Source organism: Cyrtonyx montezumae, unplaced genomic scaffold (genome assembly GCF_038088225.1).
Source record: "Cyrtonyx montezumae isolate F1298 unplaced genomic scaffold, pur_monq_1.0 scaffold_36, whole genome shotgun sequence".
NCBI classification, from domain to species: domain Eukaryota; kingdom Metazoa; phylum Chordata; class Aves; order Galliformes; family Odontophoridae; genus Cyrtonyx; species Cyrtonyx montezumae.
This window is the reverse complement of record NW_027072041.1, coordinates 1,203,080-1,229,716: the sequence shown is the minus strand read 5'-3', so window position 1 is coordinate 1,229,716 and position 26,637 is coordinate 1,203,080. Positions and strand designations below refer to the sequence as shown.

At 34.8% G+C, this 26,637-nt stretch overlaps 2 protein-coding genes across 2 annotated transcripts in view; one reads left to right on the top strand and one right to left on the bottom strand.

The window, feature by feature from the left end:
* Nucleotides 1–224: 224 nt before the first annotated feature.
* IFT74 (intraflagellar transport 74) overlaps nt 225–26,637 on the bottom strand; it is a 31,548-nt gene continuing 5,135 nt past the window's right edge. Inside the window, exons 8-19 of the mRNA XM_065745509.1 lie at nt 18,893–19,031; nt 17,865–17,927; nt 16,824–16,967; nt 16,149–16,189; nt 14,083–14,162; nt 12,129–12,182; nt 11,237–11,334; nt 10,149–10,275; nt 6,488–6,651; nt 5,842–5,967; nt 3,455–3,515; nt 225–1,291 (exon numbers count right to left, since the gene is read on the bottom strand). Coding sequence (XP_065601581.1) covers nt 1,176–1,291; nt 3,455–3,515; nt 5,842–5,967; nt 6,488–6,651; nt 10,149–10,275; nt 11,237–11,334; nt 12,129–12,182; nt 14,083–14,162; nt 16,149–16,189; nt 16,824–16,967; nt 17,865–17,927; nt 18,893–19,031 — 1,213 coding nt within the window. The 3' untranslated portion in view covers nt 225–1,175. The remainder of the gene's footprint in view (nt 1,292–3,454; nt 3,516–5,841; nt 5,968–6,487; nt 6,652–10,148; nt 10,276–11,236; nt 11,335–12,128; nt 12,183–14,082; nt 14,163–16,148; nt 16,190–16,823; nt 16,968–17,864; nt 17,928–18,892; nt 19,032–26,637) is intronic.
* On the top strand, nt 20,252–26,158 carry LRRC19 (leucine rich repeat containing 19). Its single transcript, XM_065745490.1, has 5 exons — nt 20,252–20,278; nt 22,788–22,880; nt 24,122–24,632; nt 24,819–25,025; nt 25,279–26,158. The coding sequence occupies exons 2-5, from the start codon at nt 22,797–22,799 to the stop codon at nt 25,602–25,604; spliced, it is 1,128 nt and encodes a 375-aa protein (XP_065601562.1). The 5' UTR covers nt 20,252–20,278; nt 22,788–22,796; the 3' UTR covers nt 25,605–26,158.

Below are 26,637 nucleotides of genomic sequence, written 5' to 3'. Positions count from 1 at the left end.
CATGTTTGTTTTACATACTTCTCCCATATACTCAAAATGGCAATTGCAGACTGAAAAGAGTGAAAGACAAAAGAACACTTCTATTTTAATAGAGCACTGCCTGCTCCACTTCTATAAAGTGAAGCACACAAAAGAAGTGTACTTCTTTTTTAGGAGAACTCTTCAAACAGTAGTAACATAGCCCCCTCTTTTTGTTTGAAATATTTTTAATGAGATTACTGTCTGTCTGGGATTCACATCTATACTCAACTCCACCTTCTTTTCTTTGCTCAGCACTATTTTACAATGCACAGAGTAGAGGAAATAATCAGTTAGTAGTTTAAAACTATGTTACGGGTAGAATGTGAGGGAAGTACACACATGGAAATTTTGCTTGGTGTTTTCTGACTTTTATGTATCATAAAGTACGTTATTTCAGGATCAGTCCTGATTTTGTTCTATGTTGAGCCTCTGTTAAGTGTATTTTTCTAGAAACTGAGTTTACATATGACACTGCAGCCTGAAACCTGAAGAAAAATATGGAGAAAATACTTCCTTTACTGGTGAACAGCACAGAATTGAAATGCTCTGCACAAGGTTAACACTAACTGCATTTTGCTACATTTTACCACATTTATGCCCTTACATTACAGATGTAATAAAGACACACCTTACAAGTGAATCAGTTCTTGAGAGGGAAATGAAAAACTGCAGGCAGATTTTTAAAGAACATTCGCTTTTTTTGTAAATCTTTAAAACATGTAACAACTCCGACTTAAGAGGAGGCTGCTGTCCTTAGATGCTTCCTTTATTTGTTATAAACTGCTATATCAATAGGGAAGATATGCTGATATGAAAGACAATTACACATCTCTTGTGTAAAGCAGTCTGAGGCTTCACATCTGAGATACAATCCCACAACAGGCCTCGCTAAAATATTATGGTGACTTCATAGTTATTATGCAGCATTTCCTTTTTAGTTTCTAAAACCTGGAAGCTTATTCCTGAATACTTTCAAAGGTTGCAAAAAGAGGAGAACGAATAAAACCGAGCAGTTCTATGAAGTTAGAAAAATATTTTTTAAGAACAGGTATCGCAGTAGTGGTGAGCTAATGAGCTCAGCAGTCCATCTCTTCGTGCTGCCCATGCACATCACTCATTGTTGGTCCACTGGGTCAGGAAGGAAGTGCCAGAGTTCAGCTCTTGGTGTTCTGTAAAGCTTCTATGAGTGCTTTGTTGTATTCTGTGACCAGCTTTCTCACGTTCTTCCTTACTGGCTGGTAGTCACTCTCCTGACTTTTTGTTGCTATGACTGATTAAAAGAATTAAGGAAACAAGCTGCCAGTATAAATATTAGCATTAATTAGAGATCATAAAGGAAACATAATATAGTAAGTTTCCTTCTGCAAAAACTATCAAGAGTTGCAAGTAGTGGAAAAAACTCTAACTAGATGTAAAAGGCTTGCACCAATTTACTAGCTGCCATCTTGTACCAAACATGATAAAAAAAGAGATTACATAACCAAGTTGATTGATTTTGTTTTCGTATACATAGGCAATAGGTTTCAAGTGGAAGACTCTGCCCATTGTTATGCTGCAAACAAAACCATTCCAAGGCTCCTGGCTATTTAAAGCTATGTGTTTTGGCACTTCAAATCAGTGGCCAGAAAAACCCCAGTCCAAGAAAACAGTAGCTGAAGCAGATCTGCAACTCTGTGTAAGCTCTTGCACAGGTAGGTAATACATTACAGCACATTAGGAAGAGCTTTTAATATCCTGCACAGTTTTTTTTTCTCTTAGTTTCTTTTAAAGCTTTTCTTCTTTTTAGAATATAATAGGATCAACATTTTTTTGCCTTAACAAAATATTTCTGCATAGCTTCCTCCACAGGGGGAAGGGTTCCAACTCTATTTTGTTAATACTGGCAGACTCTTCTGGTGAGTCCTATGATCTGCTAAGGAGGGACCATGGCCATGCAGAGGTGAGCTGCAGTTCATCAGAAATCTTCACATCACTAAAAAACAGATTATCATTCTGTGAGCCTAGGAAAGGTCTGTATACATTCACCTACTCCTATCTCAAAGAACAGAGGATGCCCTGAGGTCAGAGATACCTGTAACGATAAGGTAGCTAATCTTCTGGCAGGAACCTGAAAAGCCAAAGCCATTAGTGTTTGGTCTTCATTGATGAGTACAACAAACCACCTACTACCAGCTGTTTTTCAACTAAAAGGAATTTATTTTTTCACTCAAATTAAGTAATTCTACTAGCTTTCAGCCGCTATATTACTGAAAAGTGCATTTTTCCACATATACTCTTAAAGAATTTAAAAAGCAAAATATGCAGATATATAATAAATTCACTGTATGTAGAGAATAAAATACATTTTTGTCCAATAAATACTAATTAGAGCACTTATCAGATATAAGAAATGGGATATTTGATATATGAAAAACCAAGACTGTATACAGATCTTATTTTATTTATTTATTTATTTTGGTGATCCCTGGACTGTTATATAATTGCCTGGAATAAGTTTGTTTCTTATGTTTTCTCTGGTGTGTAGCAGTATCCATTTCCTAAAGCACAGTGCTGGATGTCCAGATAGCCCATTTCTACTGTCAATTTTTTACAATAAACATATAACAACAATGATGTAAATCTTTGAGATTTTTTTTTCTAAGTAATTTTTTAAAAAGGGAATTTACTACAGTGAATATAAAGCCTAACCATGCCCTTCTCAGACCTCTACAATAACCATGGGAAGTACTGCAAGACAGGAACTATCAGCTCCAAATATTAAACAACTTTGCTGCTTTTGCTTATTTACAAAGCTGTCATGTGAAAGTCACTTGCAGCAAATAAGAGTTTACTGGTGCTTTGGAAGCTCTTGAATGGAGGATTAGTCAGGGACAGTGGAATGCACCTCTAATGAACATCGTGTAATGATCTAGGAACACTATGGCTCTCCCACCTGAGCCCATTTTGCAGCTAAGGCATATCTCATTGTCATATCGTATCACTTTTGTCTTACTTTTTCACTCTACTGCACATTTCCTCTTATTATATAATAAGAAATATTTAAATTGCATCAAATCTGTTGTTTACTTTTCATCATTTACCGTGACATATACATTTTAAAACAGAAATACATTTGAATGATGAATTCAGATTGCACCAATGTAAAAATGATCTTTATATGAAACCTGATGCCAAAATTGACCCTACAGGAAAAGGTAGGTTAGCAAGATGCATCTTGAAATTTAGGACACATTAAAGTTTCAGGCAACACACACAGATTTTGATATATACAATAGCTGCTATATTACCACATATTTGCAGAGCACAGCCTTTCCCGCCCTTCTCTGTCTCCTGCTCCCCATTCTGTCCTGTCCTATTTCGCTAGAGGAAACAGATTTCTTCCTCAACTACTACAGTGTGAGAATTTCGCTGTATTTCTTGAATAAAAGGATACATTCCTTCATCATGAAGTTATTTTGCTCTAGGTGCTGCCACTTCCTCTCCAAGTTCGTAAGCTGAAAACAAAAACGAGCCAAAAATGAAAATAATTACACATCTACCTTACACAAAGAATCAGTCAAAAATGCTTCAATACTTTGTGGTCTATCAACTGATAAGATCAAAGTTACTTCACAAAACAAGAAAACCAAACCAAACAAACTAACCCAATTGCAAAATGATTTTTAGGCTGTCAATGAGTAATCTGTATATAATTTAGCACCTCATACATGCATGTTTTCAGTGTTTATGTGAAAACACTGCATATAACTTCAATAGTACCTGGGAAAAAAAAAGTCAGACTGAGAACTTGAGACTGTAGTCATACAGATAAATGTAAGTTTGAGGTAAGATGAACACTCCAGAGAGATATTAATTGTCATACTTTGTATAATTAAAATGATCTTGTCTTATAATCAGTAAGATCTAAAATCACAGAGATACAATATTTCCTGACACCGTCTTGGTCTTTGAGCTACAGGGAAGAAACTTCCTTTCTTCCACAGTTAAGTTTCCTGTCTGATGCCAGAAGCTGTGATAAGAACAGAGCTGCAAGGAGAAGATTGTAGGAGTGTGGGTTAACTGCTGGCACTTCTTCAATACATTCAGTATCAACAGGAAACTAATGTGGACATTATATCGATGGCTGCTTCCTTACAATACAATTTTATAATATTTGTTTTTCTGATGCTACTGTTCAAGATTCTGCGTTTCAAGATACGCATGTTATTTCTAAATACAAAAACTGAAAATCGTACTGAGACTAAACTTGCACTTCAGTGGAAATTACAGCAATAATTTAGGAAACTATTGCTACATTTTACTTAAAAGCTTATTCTTAAGCTAGAAGATACAAAATAATTGCTCTCTCACTCAAATAAATTCTGTAGTGAAGAACTGGTAATCTAGTGCGCTTGTTCACAGCACCCATGACATTTATTTGCATGGTATTTCTGACTAACAGTCTTTACTGCACCTTTGTAATGTACCTTTGTAATGTACCCACCTACAACACAGCTAGGATCGAAGACTAAGTTTAAAATACCATGTGACACACAGAGAAAATATTCAGCACATCTCTGCAGCTATTCCTTGAAGGTCAGAACTTAACACTGTTTGCAAAATTACTCAAAGCCTCCAAATATATAAACAGTAACTGCGCTTTTAAATACTTGATGCACATCAACAAATCAGCTGCTTTCAGTTTATACCCTTGTCCTTGTGACATTCACAGGTATAACGTAAAAAGCAAAGGAACAAATCCCTTCTGCGCTGAAATGAACTGCTGCAGCTTAATGAACTGAAAAAATAATGTACAATTACCATTTTTTATATACCTCTTTTTGGCATCACAATGCAAAAAGTATCTCAAAGCTATCAAGTGTCTGAAATCTGATTTTGGCATTAAAAGCATGATATTCTAAAGTTTTGCAGACTTTCATATATAACTTTTGAGATTTGTATCATCATCACAATAAACACATGCTATTTGTGTAATGTGAATCTTCTTGTTTGGAGCCACCTTCATGTCTTCACTTGTCTGATCCATGAAGTTTTTACTTACTTAGGACTCACAAAGCAAGTTCTCAACAGCCTAAAACAATAAAACTGAGAAAACTGAGAGAAAATAATCAAATCCCATTCTTCATGTTATTTTGAGGTCATCCATTTCCTTTCTGTGCATCCATGCCAGTATACCAGTAAAGGTCTCTTGCCAAGATGATAAGAATTAATGACAGCTTATAATGGGAGAATCAAAGCTGCACACAAGTTTGAAAACAGCTCCCTTCTTGATTCACTTCTGAAACGTATACATATATTGAAGTTACTTGGACTTAAGGAAGTCCAAAGAAACCCTAAAAGCTCAGCATACTGCCAGAAGCACAAGGATAACAAAAATAAAAAGTAAAATAACAGTATAGATTGCAAAGAAAAAACTTATCAGCATTAACTTCAAAAAGGAAAGTGATCTGATCTAACTAACGGAATTTTTTTTCCTTTCTTTTTACTTTCTTCCTAAAAGAGTTCTCAAAACTTCTCAAACAATGGGAGGTAGAGAATTCTGAGCAAGACTAATGACAATACTTAAAGTATTCACAACTTTTAAGCTCAGAAAGACTTGCGCTTAGTAATTTTGAAATCTAAAGTTTACAGTAAATTTATTGTCACAGTATTAATTTCTGCTTAAAACCAGAAAATTTGGATATGCATTTACCGTGCATACTTTGAAATCATCCTGAGAAGGAATAAACTGATTCAGTGCTTCATGTGTATGAGGAAGTAGGAAGTGAAACTAACTAGCATAGAAACAAAAGCAGGGATTATTTGCAGCCTGTGCTGTACCTGAGAAAACGTCTCATTCTCCTGCAGCTCTCTCTTTAGGGTTTCATATTCTGCATTCAAGATTTCCATTATTTTCTTGAAACCATGGCTAAGTTTTGTTAATTTTTCCTTGTCATCCTGTAGTCTCTGGTTGAAAAAGAAATACAAACAGATGAATTGATGAATTCATTTGTTTTGGCCTAAAGACAATTTTTTTTTTATATTACATTTCTGTAAACAATGATAATATTTAATAGTTATGAACAGGCTGCAAGCCTAGACTGTACTGAATCTGGACAAGAATGAACATCGATTTTAAGAATTCATAGAAAATTTATCACCAGTAAAATAGGAACTGCTCCACATGGAGTTTGTTTTCAAGTAAATCAAGGACAACATAATTATATTCTATTTTTTGTGTGTGTGTGAGTTTTGCTTAGATTGAAAAATTCAAGCTTACAGATATTCGTAAGTTACAGCAGAGAAGATAAGAAGAATCAGTAAAATAAAAGGGAGGTTCTGTGGGAAGGAAGTTATCAGAAGGTATCCAGCTCACAGCCTGCCACATATACCCAGTTAATAAGTCTGGAATCCAGTTTTCTAGGTGCTTAAAAACAAAAAATCCCCATGTATTCTGTATTATTCCAATCTTCACTCCTATTATTACCTTTTTCTTCTCTTCTCCTGATGCTTTCAGAGCTGGCAAATCTTTATAAACCTCCAACTCTGCTGTGGTTTGTTCAATTTTCTCTTTAAGTGAAACCAGTTCATCAGTCATCTTGCCCTCCAAAAGTTCCATCTTCTGCAGGTCCATCTGCAGCTTTTGACTTTCTAGAACATCAGATACATAATCACTAGTGACTTTTTATGGAAGCAATATAAACAGCTCCTGAATATCTCTCTGACCTCAACAAGTATAGAAATGTGAATGAAATTAGAAAATTCAATCTTCACAATCATTCTGTATTCCAAACTACTAACTACTGTATCACATTCCATAAGTGAAGAATAATGGAAATACAGTGATCTTCTGTATCATAGTGTGGTATTTCTATTTTAAAGTTGCTTAAAGCATCTGTCAATAAGTTTTAAAGCAGTGGCAATACCTTACCAAAAGCTGGCTATAATGATGCAATTTTAAAGGTCTGTTTATGTTAGTATTGTACTCTGATATTACTTTTTCTTGTTTTTATATGGTAAGACTTCATTTTATGAGATTAAATTGCCAGTTTTTATTTGAACATTGACTCTGCAAAGGAAAACTTCCATTTCTCCACAGAAATAAGAATTGTCAGAGCTTACATTGAGCATGGGAGATAACATACAGCATTTATTTCTGACAATTGATAGAAAGGAAAAATAGGAATACGGGTAACAAAAGGAGCTAGGAATATGGAAAGACTAGATAGGGGTAGATTTGTTCTGGACAGCTGTCTGCCTTCTCATTCTTGTGTTTTCCTTACAGTCCCAAACCTTTCTAGACATGGCTATGTAGTCTTACATGTCAGAGCTGAGTCTAACTCAGAGCACTGAGACAAATAATGCTTTCTGCATTCTAAAACATCAGGCAAAGTGAGCTATTGGATGGGATGAGGTAGCACAAAGAAACTTCTCCCAGCACAGACAAAGCATCATGCTCTCACATCCAGCTTTGTGCTGATCTGATAGGAAAAGAGTAGGAATATTTTTCTCCTGGCTTAATCACAGCAGTGATCTGAATCTCCACAGCAGAATCTCCACAGCAGAACTAAGTGGATGTGCATGTGTGAGAGAGGAAGAGATCACCTTTCCAGAAACTGCAGGTATGTTTTCCTTATAGCAGAATTATTTGGGAAAATATCACCTCTCCAAAGTTTTAATTTAACAAGATTTTGGTATTCATTTCTCCTCCTCTGTACTTATGCCATACATGCATTTCTTTAGTGTGGAAATATTGGATTCAAATTTTCTGCTCACAATAATAAATTAAATGAATAATATGAATAAAATATGAATTACAAAAAAATGCAAGCCAAGGTTTTTGTGTTGAGCATGCAAATACCCAGAGGAACATATGTCCATAAGGTAAAAGCGAAAGAGTCCTTTACGTGCAAAAGGCATTTATATAGATTCTAAAAGGTTCCATTCTGGCAAAATGAAGAATTTAAAAATAAAAGGGTTGGAACTGCTTTGGTTGTCTTTGATTCAATGTTTATGCATCCTTCAAACATAAAGGAATTAAGAAAACACTTTCTAGAATGTTTTATAAATGCCTACACTTTGTGGTGCCAGAACCTAAAGCAAAATTGAACAGACCACCTCACTATTTCTCTTGTTTCTATGGCACTGGTGGTTTAAAAACAAATGCTTAAGAACCTCAATAAACAAGAGCTTTAGCATTAGAAACACTAAAAAATAGAAGTACATAAAGAATTCAAATTAGAGGGAAAAAGCTGCAAAGTATCTTTAGATTTTAAATACTCAGATCTAATCACAACACTTTCAGTATAGTTGAACTAATACTAATGTTTTATTTCTTAAGAATTACACACAGTTGACTTAATGAAATTTATTTCATATGTAAACAGTAATAACATCACACATGCCAAAATGCCTGAAAGGGCTGTTATCCTGTTCTGTCTATGTAGTGACAAATCTGCGGTGAGGCAGCAATGGGCCAATCCTACCCACTCACAGCTTCTGGAGAAAGGAGAAGAAAGTAGTGGGGGTGAATTTTACCCTTATCTAGCAGCAGCCTCAGTGAAAACAAAACAAAACACCGGACTTAAAAAAACTCAAAACTTCTCTAGGGGAAGAGACAGGAAGAGGATGCAGCCCAGTTCCTTCTGATACGCCACTCAGTTGCAGCATCTCGCAGGCAGTGTGTACACAGTAGCAAACTCTGAGAGCAAACTACTGTGACCCAGGGAAATGTTTTTGGGAAACTATGCCATCAGCACTTTTGTTTACTCTTCATGGTTTCCTTTCTTGCTTTTTTTTTTTTTAATGGCTCTGCTGATGGACTTTTTATATCTTTGCTATGGCACGAAAATCTAGGTTTTAACAACAAAATAATCCTGAGGATGAATGTGCTGTAATTCAGGGACTGAGAAGAACTAAAGTTATGCAAATTGAATAATCACTGTATTTTTTACAGAATCTGAAGTTGCTTATTATAGTATCTGTGACTGCTTGTGTTCAGAACTTAACTTCTAAATTGTTTAAATTATCTGCTGAAAATTATGTACTGCAGCTTTCTTTTCTCTCCTTGCAAAGAATGAACTATGTTCTTCAATAATTTCTTCTACACTGCTTGTGCTTCCTTATATTGTAAAATATAAGAATTGCTGCTTACATGAAAGAACAAAATCATATTAGAAGCTGTACTGCCTGGCTAAGTTTTTCAAACTAAGCTGGAACCACGAAGTGCATATTTGCAGATAAGTGAATGCTGAATGTTCAAATGCACAACAGAATAATCAATTTCTGTCATATTTTCTGAATAACAACTTTACAAACTTCTGCTTTGCAGTTACAACACAGGCTCCTATTTTGAAAATTACTACAAAGTAGAGCGTGTAATAGCCTTCTAACAAAAAGATTTATGGTTCTTCATTCCTGCCCCTTCCTTTCAGCCAAACAAACAAGGAAAACCATAACACTTGCTGAACCAATAATGTTACTGGCAAAGGACTACAATTATGAGAACAATTCCACTCTAATCAGAATTAATAAAGAAATAAATAGGTACCTACTGCAGATATTAAAGCAAACTACTGTCTGATTTTTGAAACTACTGGTAAGGTCCTGAAAATTCCTAAATTTTAAGTGCTGGAGTATTTACAAAATGAAGTAAAAAAAGAATATTCTCAAAGCCTGAGAATGTGAATTTGAGGTATTCGCCATTGTTGTCAGTTAATTCTCCCCTGGGACATACTAGGTGATTAGAATTAGAAAGACACAGCCTGTATCTAACTGCTACTGAGAACTACATTTACAAATAATACATGGCTAGATGATTTAAAAAATGTTTGAAGATCGTGAAGAAAATTATTCCAAGGTGAATATTAATAAAACTGAACTTCTAGCTTATGCAATTTTATGCAAAATAATTAAATATCTGTTTAACATACACTTGAGCAAGCAAGCTGATAATTTATAGATAAGAATGAGCAAAATACTTTTAAGAAACATAAATAATCTGTTGCTTACTTGAGCTTAAATTTCTCAACCTGACAAAGGGTTTCACAATATTTACAAATCACTGATCTTACAAATATTAATGTTAACAACTTAGGTCGTTTTTATTTTTTAAAGGAATGAATTTGAAGATCCATTAGTGATCATACCTGTAATCAGATACTTAGCAGTGTTCTGTGACTTCTGCATTTCATTTGATTTGAAAGTGAGGTCTTCCTGCATAATCTTCAGCTCTTCATTGGTAACAGATGAAATCTGTTTCATACGGTTCACATTCTGTGTGTTACCAATAACAAGAATACACTTTATCTTTGAATCTACAGATGTTAACTGGACAGTTGAAAAACTGCTCTGCCTATTATTTGGCTTTTCTACTACAATGACTGAAACAGGTGAACGATTTAAATGCAATGAATTTTCATTCTGTCAATTTTCAATAAAATATGTACTGATAGATCAGTTAAGATTAAACCAAAGTTTATCTTCTTAGTTTTAAGGATAAACTGTGTTGCCACATCAAAGAAGGTGTTACTGCCTAACATATAGTGTTCTAAATTGAAACAAGAGACAATTAAAGTGTTGATATAATCAAAACATTACTCAGCTCAAAGATTGCTGTAACAAAAAAAAAGAAAGAAAAGAAAGACAGGAACCAAAAATGTTAACAGGAAAAATGTTTTGAAAGTGCAAAGAAAGGCAGATTGCAAATGGGAGCATTTTTTAAATTATTTACATTAAATACTATATAGCAGGCTATACCAGACATAATTAAATTCATCGAAGACACAACTGGAATATTATCAGTTTTACTAGTTATTGGTGACAAAATATCTCTGAACTGAAATGTACAGACTTTAGATAAATAAATATGTAAATAAGTAAATAAATAAATATTTAGATAAACACTGTAGTAGTTCTATTCTGAAATGTTTACCATGAACAGAATAATGTTCATTACAGCACACACAGTACTTTTCTTTTCTGATCACAAATATTACCTAACATGAAAAAGCTTTTCCTCAAAAATAAAGAGAAATCAAATATTTTAAATTAAGAATACATATTTTTACTACAACTGTAGGTGGCAGTTTGTCTAGTTTGGTCATTGTAAGAGATTATTATGTAGACACTTACTGGGAAAAAAATATTTAAAACATCATCTTTTTTTATCCATTCATTCTACTGTTCCATGCTTCTAAATGCTTAGTTTCCGACAGGAAGAGGGATGTGCACTTACCCTACTTGAGTGCTCCAGGAGTGCAATAATATTGGCTTCTATTTCAGCCTTTCGTTCCAGTTCCTGATTCCTCACCTCTTCGAAAGTTTCAAGAAAATCTACATATCAACAAACATGACAAAGAAGGCTGCTGTTTGCAGGCATATAGCATAAGCCCTTGTAGTTCTCTATTAAAGCTTTATATTGATAAGATGTACATTTTCAAACAGGCTACTTTGAGATTAGCAGTCTACTGAAAAAGGTGATACAGTCTTTGAAACATATCAAGGGGCTGGAATGAAAAACTGACATTTTTTCTCCCTGTACATATAGCTGCCTAACAACACCATGGTCATCATGAGGTTTAAGGTGAGCATTTCCATTCAGGAGGCAAGGAGTTTAATCGCCTGTGCTTCTGGCACTTTTTTGAATGCCTGTCCCAGCACTTCCTGGTCTTTGTTTTTCTGAAAGCTACCAAAATAGGCAACCAACTAATGAAACAGGTAACTTTACAGTCTCTAATGGCTTGAACTAAATAACAAACTCTGATAAGGACGTAAGACTATTATCAATCCGATATCATCATTCTCATTGCTTAATGTCCTTTCGCTACTTTTCAATCTTTAATGGTCATTCTTGTAAACGTGCAATTGAATCCGACTAGACAACTGTGCTGTGTTTCTATGAGGCCTCTGATACTTCATGGAAAAGGTTTGAAAAATGCTTCAAGAATTTGTGAATGTGTTGCAATCCTTAAGATATCAATTGCCTTGTTGTGACACATATGACAAACTTCTATGCAAAGACCAGGAGATAACTTATTTTCAGCTCTAGCTTTATTGTTAACAATACCAAAAAAAAAGTCTGTATTTTAATGGAATCAGTTCTAACTGAAGTATATTAGGTAACTTACTGTCCATACTTTCTTCTCTCTTCTTCAGCTCCTTGTATTTCCAGTTTTCCTCGCCTACAACAGATGTAACATCAAAATAACTCAATCATTAAATAAACTGAATTGTAATCTCAGTCTCAGATCCCCTTAGGCAGGAAAAACTGTCAATTAAAAAAAAAAGTCATCAACAGAATTTGTTCTATGTAATTTAATATTGTCACATCAATAGGCTAATAATATATACATTTTATACATTTACATTAAAAAAGATAATTGTCCTAATGAACCAATCTCCGTGCAATTTTAAAAACCTTTTAGAAGTTAGGATTTTTGATAAATAAGGATAGGTACTTGTTGCATGTTGCAACTGATGTGCTTTAAACTGAGAATAAAAGTATTATACGAAAAGACTTCGAACATCTTGAAGTCCAACCACCAACCCACCAACATCATGCCCACTAAAATGCCATCCTTTGCATGGAGCCCCATCTGGAGATGCTCAGCCCCTTTAGGGTGTACCAACACTCCTATGTCCCAATTTCACCTAGCTGAGATCTCCACTTCCCATTTGGGCTTTTATTAGGAGAAAATCACCCTTTTCAGAAGCCAGCACTAAAACTAAGCTCTTTCTGGTCCACAAATAAAGGCCTGAATGAAGTTTATGGGCTGCAGTGCCTTCAGCTGAATGCCTGTCACCCTTTCTACCTTACATTTTAAGCACATCTGTTATTTTCAGAAGGACAGACTTATTTTCTCCCATAATACAGTGACAAACTGACTCCACAAATTCTTTCAAGTAAGATCACAAAGTAGTTTTCTTCTTCATATCTCAACTGTTACTTAATATGTTGACAGAAAGCATGTACTGTCTTGTACATGTGCTTTAAATCCTGTTTTCCAATAGAAAGTTTTTTTTCTAGAAAGCTGAAAGAAGTACATACCAATAATGAATGACTATATGTTAAACTAAGTATAAAATGTGAAAAATAATTCAATTCTAACTGTCTGCATTTCTCCAAAAAAAAAAAATGAAACCAAAAGGAGTTGCACAAGAGAAGGAACAGGGAAAAATAAGAGCAGCACTGTTAATTAGAAATGGGAAATAGAAATGTTAATAAAATACTCTTTATAAATTATTTACAAAAATAATGAAACATCTGGAAAACACAGTAGACATATTAGTAATATACTAACATAGTGGTAATGCAAAACACAGTGGACATATCTAACGTATGTTTACAGTCAATTTTAGAAATATTTATTCACTTTGAAGAAAGTCATTGTTAAAATTCACAGTGATTGCTAATGAAAATGCATAAAGTAGAAATTTCCCAAACACATCCATTTATCAATTCTACAGAAGCTAAAGAACTTGCTACAATGTTTTTCAAAATATATGCATATATTTTTGTAACATCTATATAAACATAATTCCCTACAATGAGAAGGTTTCCTATTGGCACAATTTCCATTTTAAAGTGAATCTTCCACAGCTGTTGAAGGTCTAAGCTATTTCTTTCAGAACTATAACTTTCAGTGCTAGTACAAATCCAGATCTAACATAGCCTATTACAGCAGGTGCTTGCTAGTGTTAAGCTTCAAAACTAACACAATTTTTAGGCAATGTTTTGCATATTGGCATTTATTTCAACATTCTCAATTCTGCAATCACTGATTAAAAAAAAGAGATAGAAAAACAGAAAGCTGTACTACTATTAATTTGGTTACTTTACCAATCAATCAAACTTGATTAACGCTCCTATCATGGCATTATTTGTCATTTCTTGCCTTCTCAGCTTCTCATTTTTAGTTTCTCTGAAAAGAGAAGTCTGCAGCTCTAGTCACCAATACATCTTCTGCTGGTGAACAATGAATATTTGCATGAGCACAAAAGTTTCAAGCAGGTATGTCATGACATAGTATACTTTCCAGATGCAGCTCTGCATCACCTACCACCACTGTGAAGTGATCCTACCTTGATGCTTCTCCAAGTCCATACTAAGTTGCTGAATAACCTTTTTAAAATGCTTTGTTTTCTTCCGTACTTCTGTGAGCCTAATAAACAGATAATGAGATCCAAAGCTAAAACGGCCTTATAAATTACATTTTTTCTAAAGATAAAGAGAAGTATTAGAAGCAAAACTTACTTTCTCAACACCAAAATAATATTAGAATTTCTGTTATTATATCAGGTATATGTGTCTAATTTATATTAGGTTATCAGTATTGCTGTGCTTTTTAACTAAAACGTTTTCTGGGGAGTCATCACTGGCCTTTCTCTTACTCAACTGGCCCCTCTGCTGGCTGCTTTGCAGCTTTGCAAAAGATGCAATATAATTAGCAATCAACATTGAAATTACCTTTTATAAACATAAAAGTATATATATATACATATAAAACATAAAAGTAATCAATGTGTTCACTAAAATCTAAGAAACTGACAAATTAAACACTGTATTAGATAAAAAGTGAAAGAAAGCTATTTCAGAAACTTTTCTTTAACTTCTCACATTCAATTCTCTGTCACATTCAGTTCTCAAGTCTGCTGATGATACAAAGCTGAGAGGAATGGCTGACAGGCCAGAATACTGTGCTGCCATTCAGTGAGACCTGGACAGGCTGGAGAGTTGGGCAGAAAGGAACCAGAGGAGGTTTAAAAAGAGCAAGTATAGAGTCTTGCACCTAGGGAGGAATAACCACATGCACGAGTACAGGCTGGGGGATGAACTGCTGGAGAGGAGCTCTGTAGAGAGAGACCTGGGTGTTCTGGTGGATGAAAGGCTGGCCATGAGCCAGCAGTGTGCCCTGGTGGCCAGTAAGGCCAATGGGATCCAGGGCACATTAAAAGGAGTGTGGTCAGCAGGTCAATGGAAGTGATCCTTCCCCTCTACTTTGCCCTGGTGAGGCCTCACCTGGAGTACTGTGTCCAATGCTGGGCTTCCCAGTACAAAAAAAGACAGGGATCTCCTCAGAAAGAGTCCACTGGAGGGCAACAAAGGTGATAAAGGCATGGAGCACCTCCCTTATGAGGACAGGCTGAGAGACCTGGGTCTGTTCAGCCTTGAAAGAAGACCCAGGGGATCTGATCCACATCTATCAATATCTAAGACGTGTAAGGCAAAGCAATGAGGCTGGACTACTCTACAGTGTTTGGAGATAGGGCGAGGGAAAATGGCCACAAACTGAAGCACAGGAAGTTCTGCACAAACGTGCATGGGAACTTCTTTACAGTGCAGTGACGGAGCAGTGGCACAGCTGCACAGAGAGGTGGTGGAGTCTCCTTCTCTGGAGATGTTCAAGACCCACCTGGACACCTACCTGTGCAACATGGGCTAGGGAGCTGCTGTGGCAGGGGGTTGGACTGTATCTTTAGAGGTCCCTTCCAACCCCTACAGTTCTGTGATTCTGTTACTATTTATTATGAAAAATTCTGTTAAATAACTTGTTAGCCAATCAAAAGTTGTCAACGTATCAAAAACTAACCAATCATTAAAATCAGTAATATTGCTTAGAAGAATTTCAGATGTGTTTCTAGAACAGTTAAGGTATCGCCTTAATGTTCTGTAAACAAAAAATATCAAAAGACTTAAAATCATAAATATTATTAACCAGAGTTTATGGCGAAGATGTAGTATCTAAGAACCATGAACTAATACCCAGTTACTCTTTAGAACTGAAATCTGTGTAAACAACTTTGTAACTTTAATGCCCCTAGAAAGTGTAAGAAAAACTTAAACACCTGTGTCCAATGAGTAGCTCTTTAGGGATGAATGTGTTTCTCAACCTTAAAGAAGTTTATGTCAGTGCTATGAACAATTTATTGTTCTTAAGGCACTTTGAAACAATAAAAAATATTTTATGCAGACCTAAATGGTTGATTACTAAAAAAATTATTTAGTGAAAGTAGGATGTATCATATTCCCTGTGGAAGGTAAACACCAGTAGAGGTTGCAGCATGAGATAAATATGTGGAGAGATTCAATTATTTCTCATTAGGGGCTAAATGCAATGTGTAGCAACAAAAAAAATGGAGTTACTCACTGTCTTTCCATGCTTGCTATTTCTTGATTATCTTCTTTAACCTGTAAGAAAAAAAGTGCAACTTTGGAATATGATGTAAAACAAAATCTACAAATGAAGAAAGGAGAAATCTAAAAAATAATTCTTAATTCATTACAACAGAGAATAGATTTGGCATATGAAAACTTGCTGCCACATTACACAACAGTTCTTCACTGAAGAAAATTGACATAATCTATGCATTTCTTCCAAATGCTCCTTTGCTTCCTGAATATGCTCTTAACTATATGACATACTCATTAGTAATATTCACTATAATAATCCATGTATGAAAGGCTATATAATACAGTGAAGTTCCTTGTAAATTACCAAAATTGTTCTTTTATTATCATGTCTGTATGCTATCTCAAAACGATACTGTCTGGAGTTACGCTATAGTATGGTTTGACAGGATCAGCTTTCAAATCAACAGAAACAATGAAATGGAAAAAGTCAGCCAGCTGAGAAGTTGACTCCACCAATTTTGCTTTAGCTGAACCTGAAACATCCCGTCCTCACTTCATGTAAATAATTACATGGTTTGTGCTAGTAAAGACCAAATAACAAGACTCACAGAGGAGTGTGTTCAAATATTATCATCCCTTAATATACTGGCAGACTCAGAATCCACTAAATGGTATGATTTTGTGTTCTTGCCTGCTTTAGTAATCTCTCCCTTTCCTCCTGAGGAGATTCCATGTTCTTGTCCTCAGCAATCATTTGATTCCGACGTTCTTCAAGTTCACTGAGTTTTTCATACAGCTGCACTGCCTTAAGTTTCACCTGGGAGTGTGCTATTTCCTGTTATGAAGAACAAAGCACGTACTTGCAACTTTCAAACTGCAGAAGAACATTGGAGAAATTACACTGTAATTGATCAACACTGTTCACTGTCAGTCCATCCAAAGTGAAGCTTAATTGTTATATATATTACAAGTACAAGAGGTAGTATAAAGAATGTACTCTTTAATCCAGAATCAACAATGCATTTCTTACTCTATGAGTTCACCTTCAGGCCAATATATTGAGTAGACTTACTGCTATTATATCATTTCTAGGGCAACAGAAACTATATAGAGTATTCCAAAGGACTTAAAATATGTTTGTAAGTATTAAAAAATGATACTTTTGGAAGTCATACACGACTGTACATTTCAGCCTACAGATCCTTAGGTATCTTGAGAAAGCTAATGTGAGAAACTTCTCGTTCTAGTAATGTAACAGTGTATGAAAAACACAGTTTATGTGGGAGAAAAAAAATATCTTAGCAAGTACTACATTAAATTTCAAACTCAAATGGCACCTGAAGCACAAAGTGAAAGAAGAAAATCATTTCCAAAAGCCTAAAATCATGTTGAAAAACTAGATCTCATAAACGTGTAAGTAGAACATGAATGGTGATTTCCCATTCATCTTTGGAGGGTAATTTCAAATCAGCCAAATGTCACAAAAAACATTTTACAGCTGTACAACTAAAGCTAGGAAACCTCACCATTGCCATCCAGATGCTGTATTTGAGATCTAGTAGAAACATATTAATCCAAAACTGATTATAAATTATTGGTGGAAAGCAAAGAGGCAGCTTTGCCATTAACTTCCAAGTCACAGTCCTACAGCGTGTGGAAATTTAAGGAGGAAGGTACTTTTCACTGGAGTTTGGCAAACAATGGTACACAGGCTTGTTTTTATCATACTTACAGCTCTTAGAGTCACTTCCTTTGTGCTTAGTGCATCTAATTCCTGCTGCTGAGCAAACAATTCCTAAAGAGGAAAAAAGTCAAAGATTTAGATTAAAATTACTACTTGATTAAATTACTTTTCATTATGCAGTCTAGTATCCAGAAGATGCTGTGAAACATCATATTCTTTGGATAACTCAGCTTCTCCAACTAGGTTACACATAATACTGACTTAATTTCAAAAAAAAAAAAAAAAAAAAACTTTTCCAATTCATTCTAACTCTTCTTTGTTGTTGGGTAATAACCTAAACATGTTTGCCTTATTTGCAGCCATTTTCTTAAAATCAATACCAACATTCCTATTTTAGAATTTAAAGACAGATTTTAAAACCTGAACTAGCCACCATAGCTTAGTCATAGTGAAGAGACAGGGAGGCCCTGACTAATGATTCAGCTCACCTAAAGATAGCAGGGAAGTGCTAGCCTCAAAAGATGTCACTCCCACATAGACTACATAAGAGAACCTTCTAAGAATGTGTGGCTGAAGCTCAGTGAGGTTATTCCAACCCTAGAGATCTTACTGCTTTTGTTAACATCAGAATTAGTGAAGCAGTAAAAATTTTAGAAAGTTTACATACAGTTGTCATACATCCAGACATAGAACAAGAACCACAAAAAAACTAGTCAGGTTTATTTTTGTGCACAGGATGAAAAAAATTTTGTTCTGGTGAATGAAAAACCACTGTGATTGCTTCTTACCTTTTGCTTGCTTTTCACGTGTGTTTGAGCACCTAAACACTACAGAGTGTGAAATCTGCATGTCGGCCTCCAAAGTTGAAAAGAAAATGATGAATACAATTTGTCCTAACAAATACTAAAATATAGCATATTTGTTTTCTATTTTTCAGACAATCCTGCATTTGATCAATACACCAGCAAGTTTGTCATTGTATTACTCAGTTTTTACTTTGATATTTAAATTGTACCTATAATTAATGCAGCCAGGCTAAAAAACTTTTCAGATTAAATACTAAGAAATAAACCAACCTGGGACACCTTTTCATTTGCAGCTTTCATCTCCATATATTTAGCTTGATTTTCCTCAGTCATGTCTTTTATTATGTCATCTGCTGCAACTTTTTCACGTTCGATATCTTCTTCCACGGCTTGAATTAATTTTTCTGTGCTGCAAAAATAGCACTTTTTTGTGACTTTTACTAGTCTACTTCTGCTGTTATTTTTCCAACCCTGCTGATGTAAAAAGTAGGAGAAGACAATACAGAGTAGTACGTTTACCCACAACAAGCCTCTAGTTTTTAATGCGATGTGGACTTCTGTCTTGGTACATTAGTATCTCAGTGAGATTAGAAACAACTGACTTAGCTGTTAAGCACTGTCTCTGGTAGTAGTGTTTTGAAAGAAAGTTGATGCTCAGTGCTTTTTTGAGAGGCGATAAAAGTATTAGCAATGGCTGTCTCAAAAGATTCATTATTCAAAGTAGCACAACACTGTACTACTAGAGAAACTGAAACAGGGTTAAGGCTTGGAAGTCACAAAACGTTCTGAGAAAGTAAAAAAAATCAAAGCATCAATAACACAAAAGAGAGCTGATGAACTAAAAATGTTTCTTCTCAGCTACAGACTTGAGGAGAATAGAGGATGAGAGGAAGGCAAATCCTTTTCCAGTTTCATGCTATGAACTGGGGTAGAATGAAGCTTGCAGAATGAGATGAGCACCATTAGAAGAAAAAAATTACTGAACATAAAGTTTGTGTATCAGTACAGTATAATGCCTTTGTCAATATACATAGTATCTTCGTTTTTTGTCTTAAGGATTTCTTCCTGGAATACAGCCCACGTCCTTAAAATGCTTGTGATCTTTATAAATTATGAACTTGATATATAATGTACTCCACAGGAGTTTGCTTTTTTTATCATGTTTTTACAGCACAAGGGCTTAACAGTGACTTAAGCAATAAGCACAGATCTTTACCTCAACATGCAAATTGCTTGAAAATTTCTTTATTTCCTGACAAGGAACATTAAAAAAAAAAAAAAAAAAAAAAAGTTTTCATCCATCTCCAACACTTCTTTAATCGACAATAATCCATCTTGCTTGTAAGTATCCAGCAGCAGTAGCATTTTAACTCAGTGTTTCCTATACAGTCTGGAACTTGACACTTCAGCATAGTACCATTAGGCTTTCCTATTGGCTGCAGCACCAATTAAATTGAAGATGATTATACGAAATTTCTCAACCTAGTCAATGTTTTGCTAAGGATATTCCAGTTTCCTTATTTTTTTTTTTACACGGCCTGCTTATTCATTAGGTACAAAGGTTGAAGAAAACCAAAGTGCTGTTATGTGATACTATTTCATGTCAGTGCACTGAGAAGTCTCTGGGTATATGGTGCTCCAAGAAGCAACAGAAAGGTAAGACACTTGGCACATCTTTTTCAAAATGTAGGCAAAGATTTACTTTTAAAGCTTTTGCTTGACTGGAAACAAATACATCTCTGACATACTTTAAAAGTTCAGGAATTGCTACAAACCTTATACATACAAAGTTGTTAAGTAAACTGTGCTTCACTAAAAAGCCAGAATACAGTATGATTCTCTTCTAAAAAGCAGAGTATCTGATTACACAGACCTCACTGCCTCCTAGATCTGCTGTTTTCTTTATAAGCGTAACAAAAGCAACAAGAGTTACATTACTACTGAATATATAATACATATAAAATCCCCCAAGGAAATCTTCTAACAAAACATTTTGGTGTTGAAGAAACAAGGACATGTCAAGGTACTAGGCTCAGTTTCTTTCCAAAATAATTACTTTAAGCAGCAATTTTTAAGTCTGGTTTTACTAAATCATTAAACTGCAGTTAAAAGTATAGATCCTTCCTCATTCTTCTGTTGCTTAACAACTGTTCTCCCATAAAAATGCAGGAAATCATAAGAAAAACTTTTTTTTTCCACTAGATGTTAAAGAATAGTGACTGTGTTTTGCCTTAGACATATTCGCAGTGAATTTTTAGACAGAAAAACGATTTTTCCTGTTAACAGCATCCCAGTTACTCAAATATGTTAACTCTTTCTTTGAACTTCTGAAAAACATTTGAATTAATCTTTAGTTTTCACTATTAACCTGATTGTTATTAACTTATTGAGTAATTTTTAAAATAATACCTAGTGTTTTTTCCCCACACTATAATGACAGTATGTATTTTTCTTTTTAATCTGAACACTATGATAATGCTATTAATCACATTTCTAGTTTGCATGGTTAAAGTCCACTCTGTTTCTGAACATCTTTGAAGAGGTATCTCTGAAGTCCATGTGTGCCATTAAGTTCCAACTTAAACACAGTTAATACTGGAAGTTTTCAAAAACTGCAGCATGTTTTCCACTCACAATACACACTGCCTCCAAAAAGTATGCAAGACACCAGTACGGTCTCTGACTACAACAGTAACATACTACCACTGTTGTTACAGGTACCCCTTATCCCTGACACTTAGTACGTCTTTTTGTATTTGATTCAAATTTCCAGTAAGGACAAAAATACACAATGGATCACAGTAGTATACATTCCTCTTTGGATGAAGCTACAAAGTTTACACAATGGAGGACAGGTGAATGCCTGCAGTCCTCAGAGAGACAAATACACAGAAGCGAACAGGTGTGACCAACTTGACCTGTGACTTCAGCTACTCCAAATTCATTAACGGCTTGCAGCACTCTTTTTTAAGGACTGATGGATTTATTTATTTATTTTATTTTAAATCTAACTATCTGCATACATTCAGTATTGTTCCTTCTTTGTGCAATGGAGCTTCCTTAAGTAATATGGACCCTGAATTCAGTGAATACTTTGCAAGAAGTACCTTCTACAAGTATCTCAATCCTTATTTTAATCTATTCTTCGTATAAAATCTTGCAAAAACATGGATCAGTTTAACTTGTAAAAGACAAGATTTAACCCTCCTGTTTAGTAGATACTGAAAATTATGCCCAGTTCAAAGGAGAAGACGGATATGTTAAACATTTTCTGAGATAAGTCAACATTTCAGGGAATATATAAAAAGAAATCTTCCTGACTCTCAAAAAATATGGAACAAATCTGTGCAAAAACTCCAACACAAGAAAATGAAGCATACTTCCTTAGCTTCAAAAAGAAGAGCAACAACAATGCCTTCATGAAACAGAATTACATTGCTTATGTCATATGTTATATTATGAATAACAAAGAAATTAGAAGATCTAATCATTAAAAATTCACAAAAACTGTGAATTTGCATAAGAATATATAAAATATCTGCACAAATAAGCCATCAATCTAATATAGTATTCTGCCTCAATCAGTGGAAACAAAAGAAATTATCTGAGGACAAGCAAGCCTGGATACTTCCTTCAGTTGATTCCTATCATAGTCTTCCAGTACCCATAATTGCTCCAACAAGGATATTAATAAGTATACATCAGCCTATTCCTTTTATCCATTAGTGAATCTGTTGTCTATTAACTCATCATACCAATCCATTTTCTGTCTTCTGATACTGCCCGCTGGATTTTAGATTTGCCCCAAACCAGGGAAAGGTCAATGCATCATGGCTGATAATGTTTTTTCTCTTAGTTTTCCATTTTGCAGTAACTATGTAGAAAAAAAAACGTATTGATATACTGTTTATTAATATGTTAAACTACTACTAGACTAGTATTTTCACTGAGAGGGTGGTGAGGTGATGGTACAAGGCTGACCGGAGAGGGTTTAAAGGCCCTGTCCCTGGAGGTATTCAAGGTCAGGCCGGATGGGGCCCTAGGCAATCTGTTCTAGCACCAGATCTGGAGGGTGGTGGCCATGCCTGTGGCAGGGGGTCGGAACCTTGATCCTTGAGCCATTCTGATTCTAATCTCAATACTGAAAAGTGTTTTTTTTTGCTAGACTCTGAACATGAAACTGTCTTGGCTCATGACCTGGGCAGGAATGCTGTTTTTGAATCAAGTCACTGCTGACTGCAACATTACTTCTCAAACTGTAAGTTATATATGCATGTAAATCACTCACATTTTTGAAATACACTGGAAATTAGAGACATTTTAAATGATTAAAAAAATGAAATTCCTAAGAAAGAAGCAAACAGAGACAAAGAAAAGGATGTATTTTGCTGTGAAATAGGAAGTAGCTACTGGAAATCATATTAAGTGGTAAAGCAACACTAAAAAATATTTGATATGGTTTTATATATTGGTCAAATCTCTCTCTGCCATTTTGGGACAGGCCTAAATCACAATGGTTTTGGGACAAGTCCAACGACTGCTCAAGTTTGAGCAATTTTGTGTTAGCACTTGCCTAAGTAAGGATCAAATATGTGCAAGATATTTTAAAGTATTCCTCATAATATTCTCTAAGATATTTTAAGATATTATTTCAGTAGTATTTAAATATATTTATTTGACATTAAAACCGCAGTGGACATATATACAGTATACGACAGACACTTAATTGAATTTGTTTTCAGTAAAGATAACTAGACACAGCTGGGTCACAGCAGTAACAACTTGAACATAGCCTACTTATCTAGAATGAGGAACAACACAACCAATCTCTTTCTAGTACTCAGAATCTCATTTAAATCTACTGTAAGTACCCTGCCAACAAACTGTAAGCTGTAGTGATGCATATGGACATCTACTTTTTTTATAAAAGAGAAAAACATTTCAAGGTACAGAGAATAAACACTTAAACTGGAAAAGAGTACAGCTATGCTAAGCTTCAACACAGAAAATCAAAATTAATTTAAGTGCTATACATATAATAAAAATGTGTTCAGGCTGCTTCTTAGACTTGAATCCACTTTCTCCATGACACCTTTCCTTGGTAGTTCCTTGACTATGACAACAGAATCCTTTTCTATACTGTCAGCTCTCACATCAGAACTTCAAAACAGACAGCCCTACTAACTTCAAAATGGCATGCCAGCTCTGCTGTATTTAGGATGATAACCACAAAAACTTTGGAACTCTATCAAAATTTAACCACTAAGTGTCCTGACCATCAGGTCCCTACACATGAGAACAAGTAATTCCCCTGTATCACTAACCCAGAAGAACATTACAGAAAACATTAAGAAAACAGTACAAACACTAGTAGAACTTCTCTTCTAAACATTTGACATTAAAACGTATTCTTTTATTCCCATTAACAGTTATCACTGGAACGTCTTCAATGGACATCTCTATTGCATTTTAATTGTTGATACTATCTTTTTTCAACAGGTCATTTGTGATGAGTCTGGAAAGAACCTTTCTAGCGTCCCTACTGATATGTTGCAAAATGTTACTAAATTAAATCTCAAAAATAATAAAATCACTTTAAAACACAATTACAATGAGATTCTTATAAGGCTTTCTAACCTCGCTGAGCTTTATCTGAATGAAAACATGATTACTCTACTGTATAATAACAGCTTCTACAATTTGACAAAACTTGTAATTCTGGATATCAGCAACAATTATATTAATACAGTTCATCAAGCAGCATTTGCAGGATTATATCAACTGATAGTGCTGAATCTATCCCATAACAGGATTACTCAATTAGATTCAGATAAATTTTCTTCTCTAAAAAATCTGAAAGTTTTAAATCTACAGAATAACCTTTTGGAATCTTTCCATACAAAATCATCTTTTAAATTGACTACAATTACCTTAGATGGAAATCCATGGAACTGCTCCTGTAGCCTCCTCGATTTACAGATATGGCTAACAGCTTCTAACATGACAGTGGGTAAGTTCTCATAAGAGCAGTATTTCACACCTGTTTGCCTCAAAATGTCTTACCTCAGTTTTTCTGATCTCAATAAAATTCACCATCAACTTCTCTGTATTTTAGTTATTGGTGATTTTTTTTTTAAGATCTTAATGCCAATTAGCTAACGATATGTTACATCATTTCTGTTGCTCTTATTCACAGAAAATGAAAACAACACTATGCGTACATTCCCAAGCATAAAGCAAAAATTCTCCATCAAGACAGCAACTATTCAACCAGTTGACTGTGAAACAGAAAAACTTTCTTTAGAAACTGCTATAATTTCCACTTACGCCATTAAGCATCAAAGCACATTCTTTTTAACAGCTCTGACTTCAAACATGACTGGAAACAACAGGACACATGCAGGTAATACACTGATATTTCTGTTCACTGCTTGCAATCTCTTTCATTTGCTGTTCCATAATTCATACGGTTTTACATTCCTACTACACCATTGTTCTTTTTTTCATCAAAGCTATAGAACAACTGAAATTTCAGGTTTTATCATAACTCAGTTATCCCTCTATGATTTCTTTGTGTTCTTAATCTATTAAGAAATTAATATCTTTACGTGTATTATCTGAAATAATTCATTTTTTTTCCCTTTCTGTTTTAACAGCATTTCCAGTTCTTGGCAAAAGCTGGACCTTTCTTGTGGGAGTGCTAGGGTTTGTCCTAAGCACTACACTCCTGATTTTTACTGCCACAAAATGCCCAACATGGTATCAGTATCTGATGAGCTATAGACACCGTCGTCTGGAAGAAAACGACCCTGAGATGTTTGAACAGGAGTTCTCAGCTGACATGAGTTCTTTTCCTGCAACATCAGATATAAACAATGAGGATCCCATAGTAATATTTGACAAAACTAATGCTTTTGAACCTGAGGAGGATGGATTTATTGAGGATAAATACATAGATACTTATGTAACTGATGAGAGATAATATCTTACACAATGGACAATGACTCAACTTTTCAATCTGTTCAGCCTTCTGTATTACACTATTTAAATACACTACAAAGTGAACTTAAGCATCTCAAAAAATCTGTAACAAAGTATTGCTGCACGAATCACAAAGGTTAAAAATTTGTTCACATGCACTCCTTAGTGTCACAACAAATATTTCGAACATGAAGGAATACTGATTATCCATGTTTTAGAAAAAATACTGTAATTTATGGTAGGAAAACAGCTTACTATTCACTGGCAAAGATGACTGAGCCCTTAATATGCAGGTTGTCAGCCTGATAAAATTATTGACATCATATAAATGAAGAAGCCAGAGACAAAAAACTCGTTGTTTAAGCCACTGAAGCAGAACACAGTCAGACTGGGAACTGAATCCAAATCAGCGGTATCACAGCTCAATAGCTTAACAGTTAAAACAAATATCTACAAATAATAGTATTTACAAAAAGTGAATAACTCTGAATCAGACCGACTTAAACGTTCCTACATACAGTACAGTGAAAACCAGCACTATTCATTTGATGCCCTTGTGCCTTAGTTCTTGATATAACCAGGACTCTTCACATTTTGTTAACACTTGGAAATATATTCAGAGATAAACAAGACATATTTATGAGCCTTTGAAAACCACAATATTAGTGAAAAATGGCTCATTATTAAATGACAAACTGTTATTTTAAAACACACCCTTTCAGCCTATCACCATGCAAAGTGTCCTCATAACTTACAAATACCTACTGCAAACAGCTCACTTTAGTTCTACTCATCCTTACTTTACCAGAGAGGAATTGCAGTTCTAGTCCCCACTTACACTTACTTTTCCCCCCTCTGCTACTACAACATAACATCCATATTCTACAGTGTGTAGGTCTCCACAAGCCTGAAGACTTTAATGCCACCTATCTCCTCCTGGATGACAAGGTAAGTTACCGTCACAGCAGTTACTCAGAAGAATTTAAAGACAGAAACTCCAGCTTTAGTTTCATACCAATACATGATCTAAGAAG

Bases quoted from the DNA above. Each gene is read 5' to 3' on its own strand.
- LRRC19 (XM_065745490.1), top strand. From the start codon at position 22,797: ATGAAACTGTCTTGGCTCATGACCTGGGCAGGAATGCTGTTTTTGAAT. The intron at 24,633-24,818 runs GTAAGTTCTCAT...TCTTATTCACAG, and splicing joins AGCTTCTAACATGACAGTGG to AAAATGAAAACAACACTATG. The intron at 25,026-25,278 runs GTAATACACTGA...CTGTTTTAACAG, and splicing joins AAACAACAGGACACATGCAG to CATTTCCAGTTCTTGGCAAA.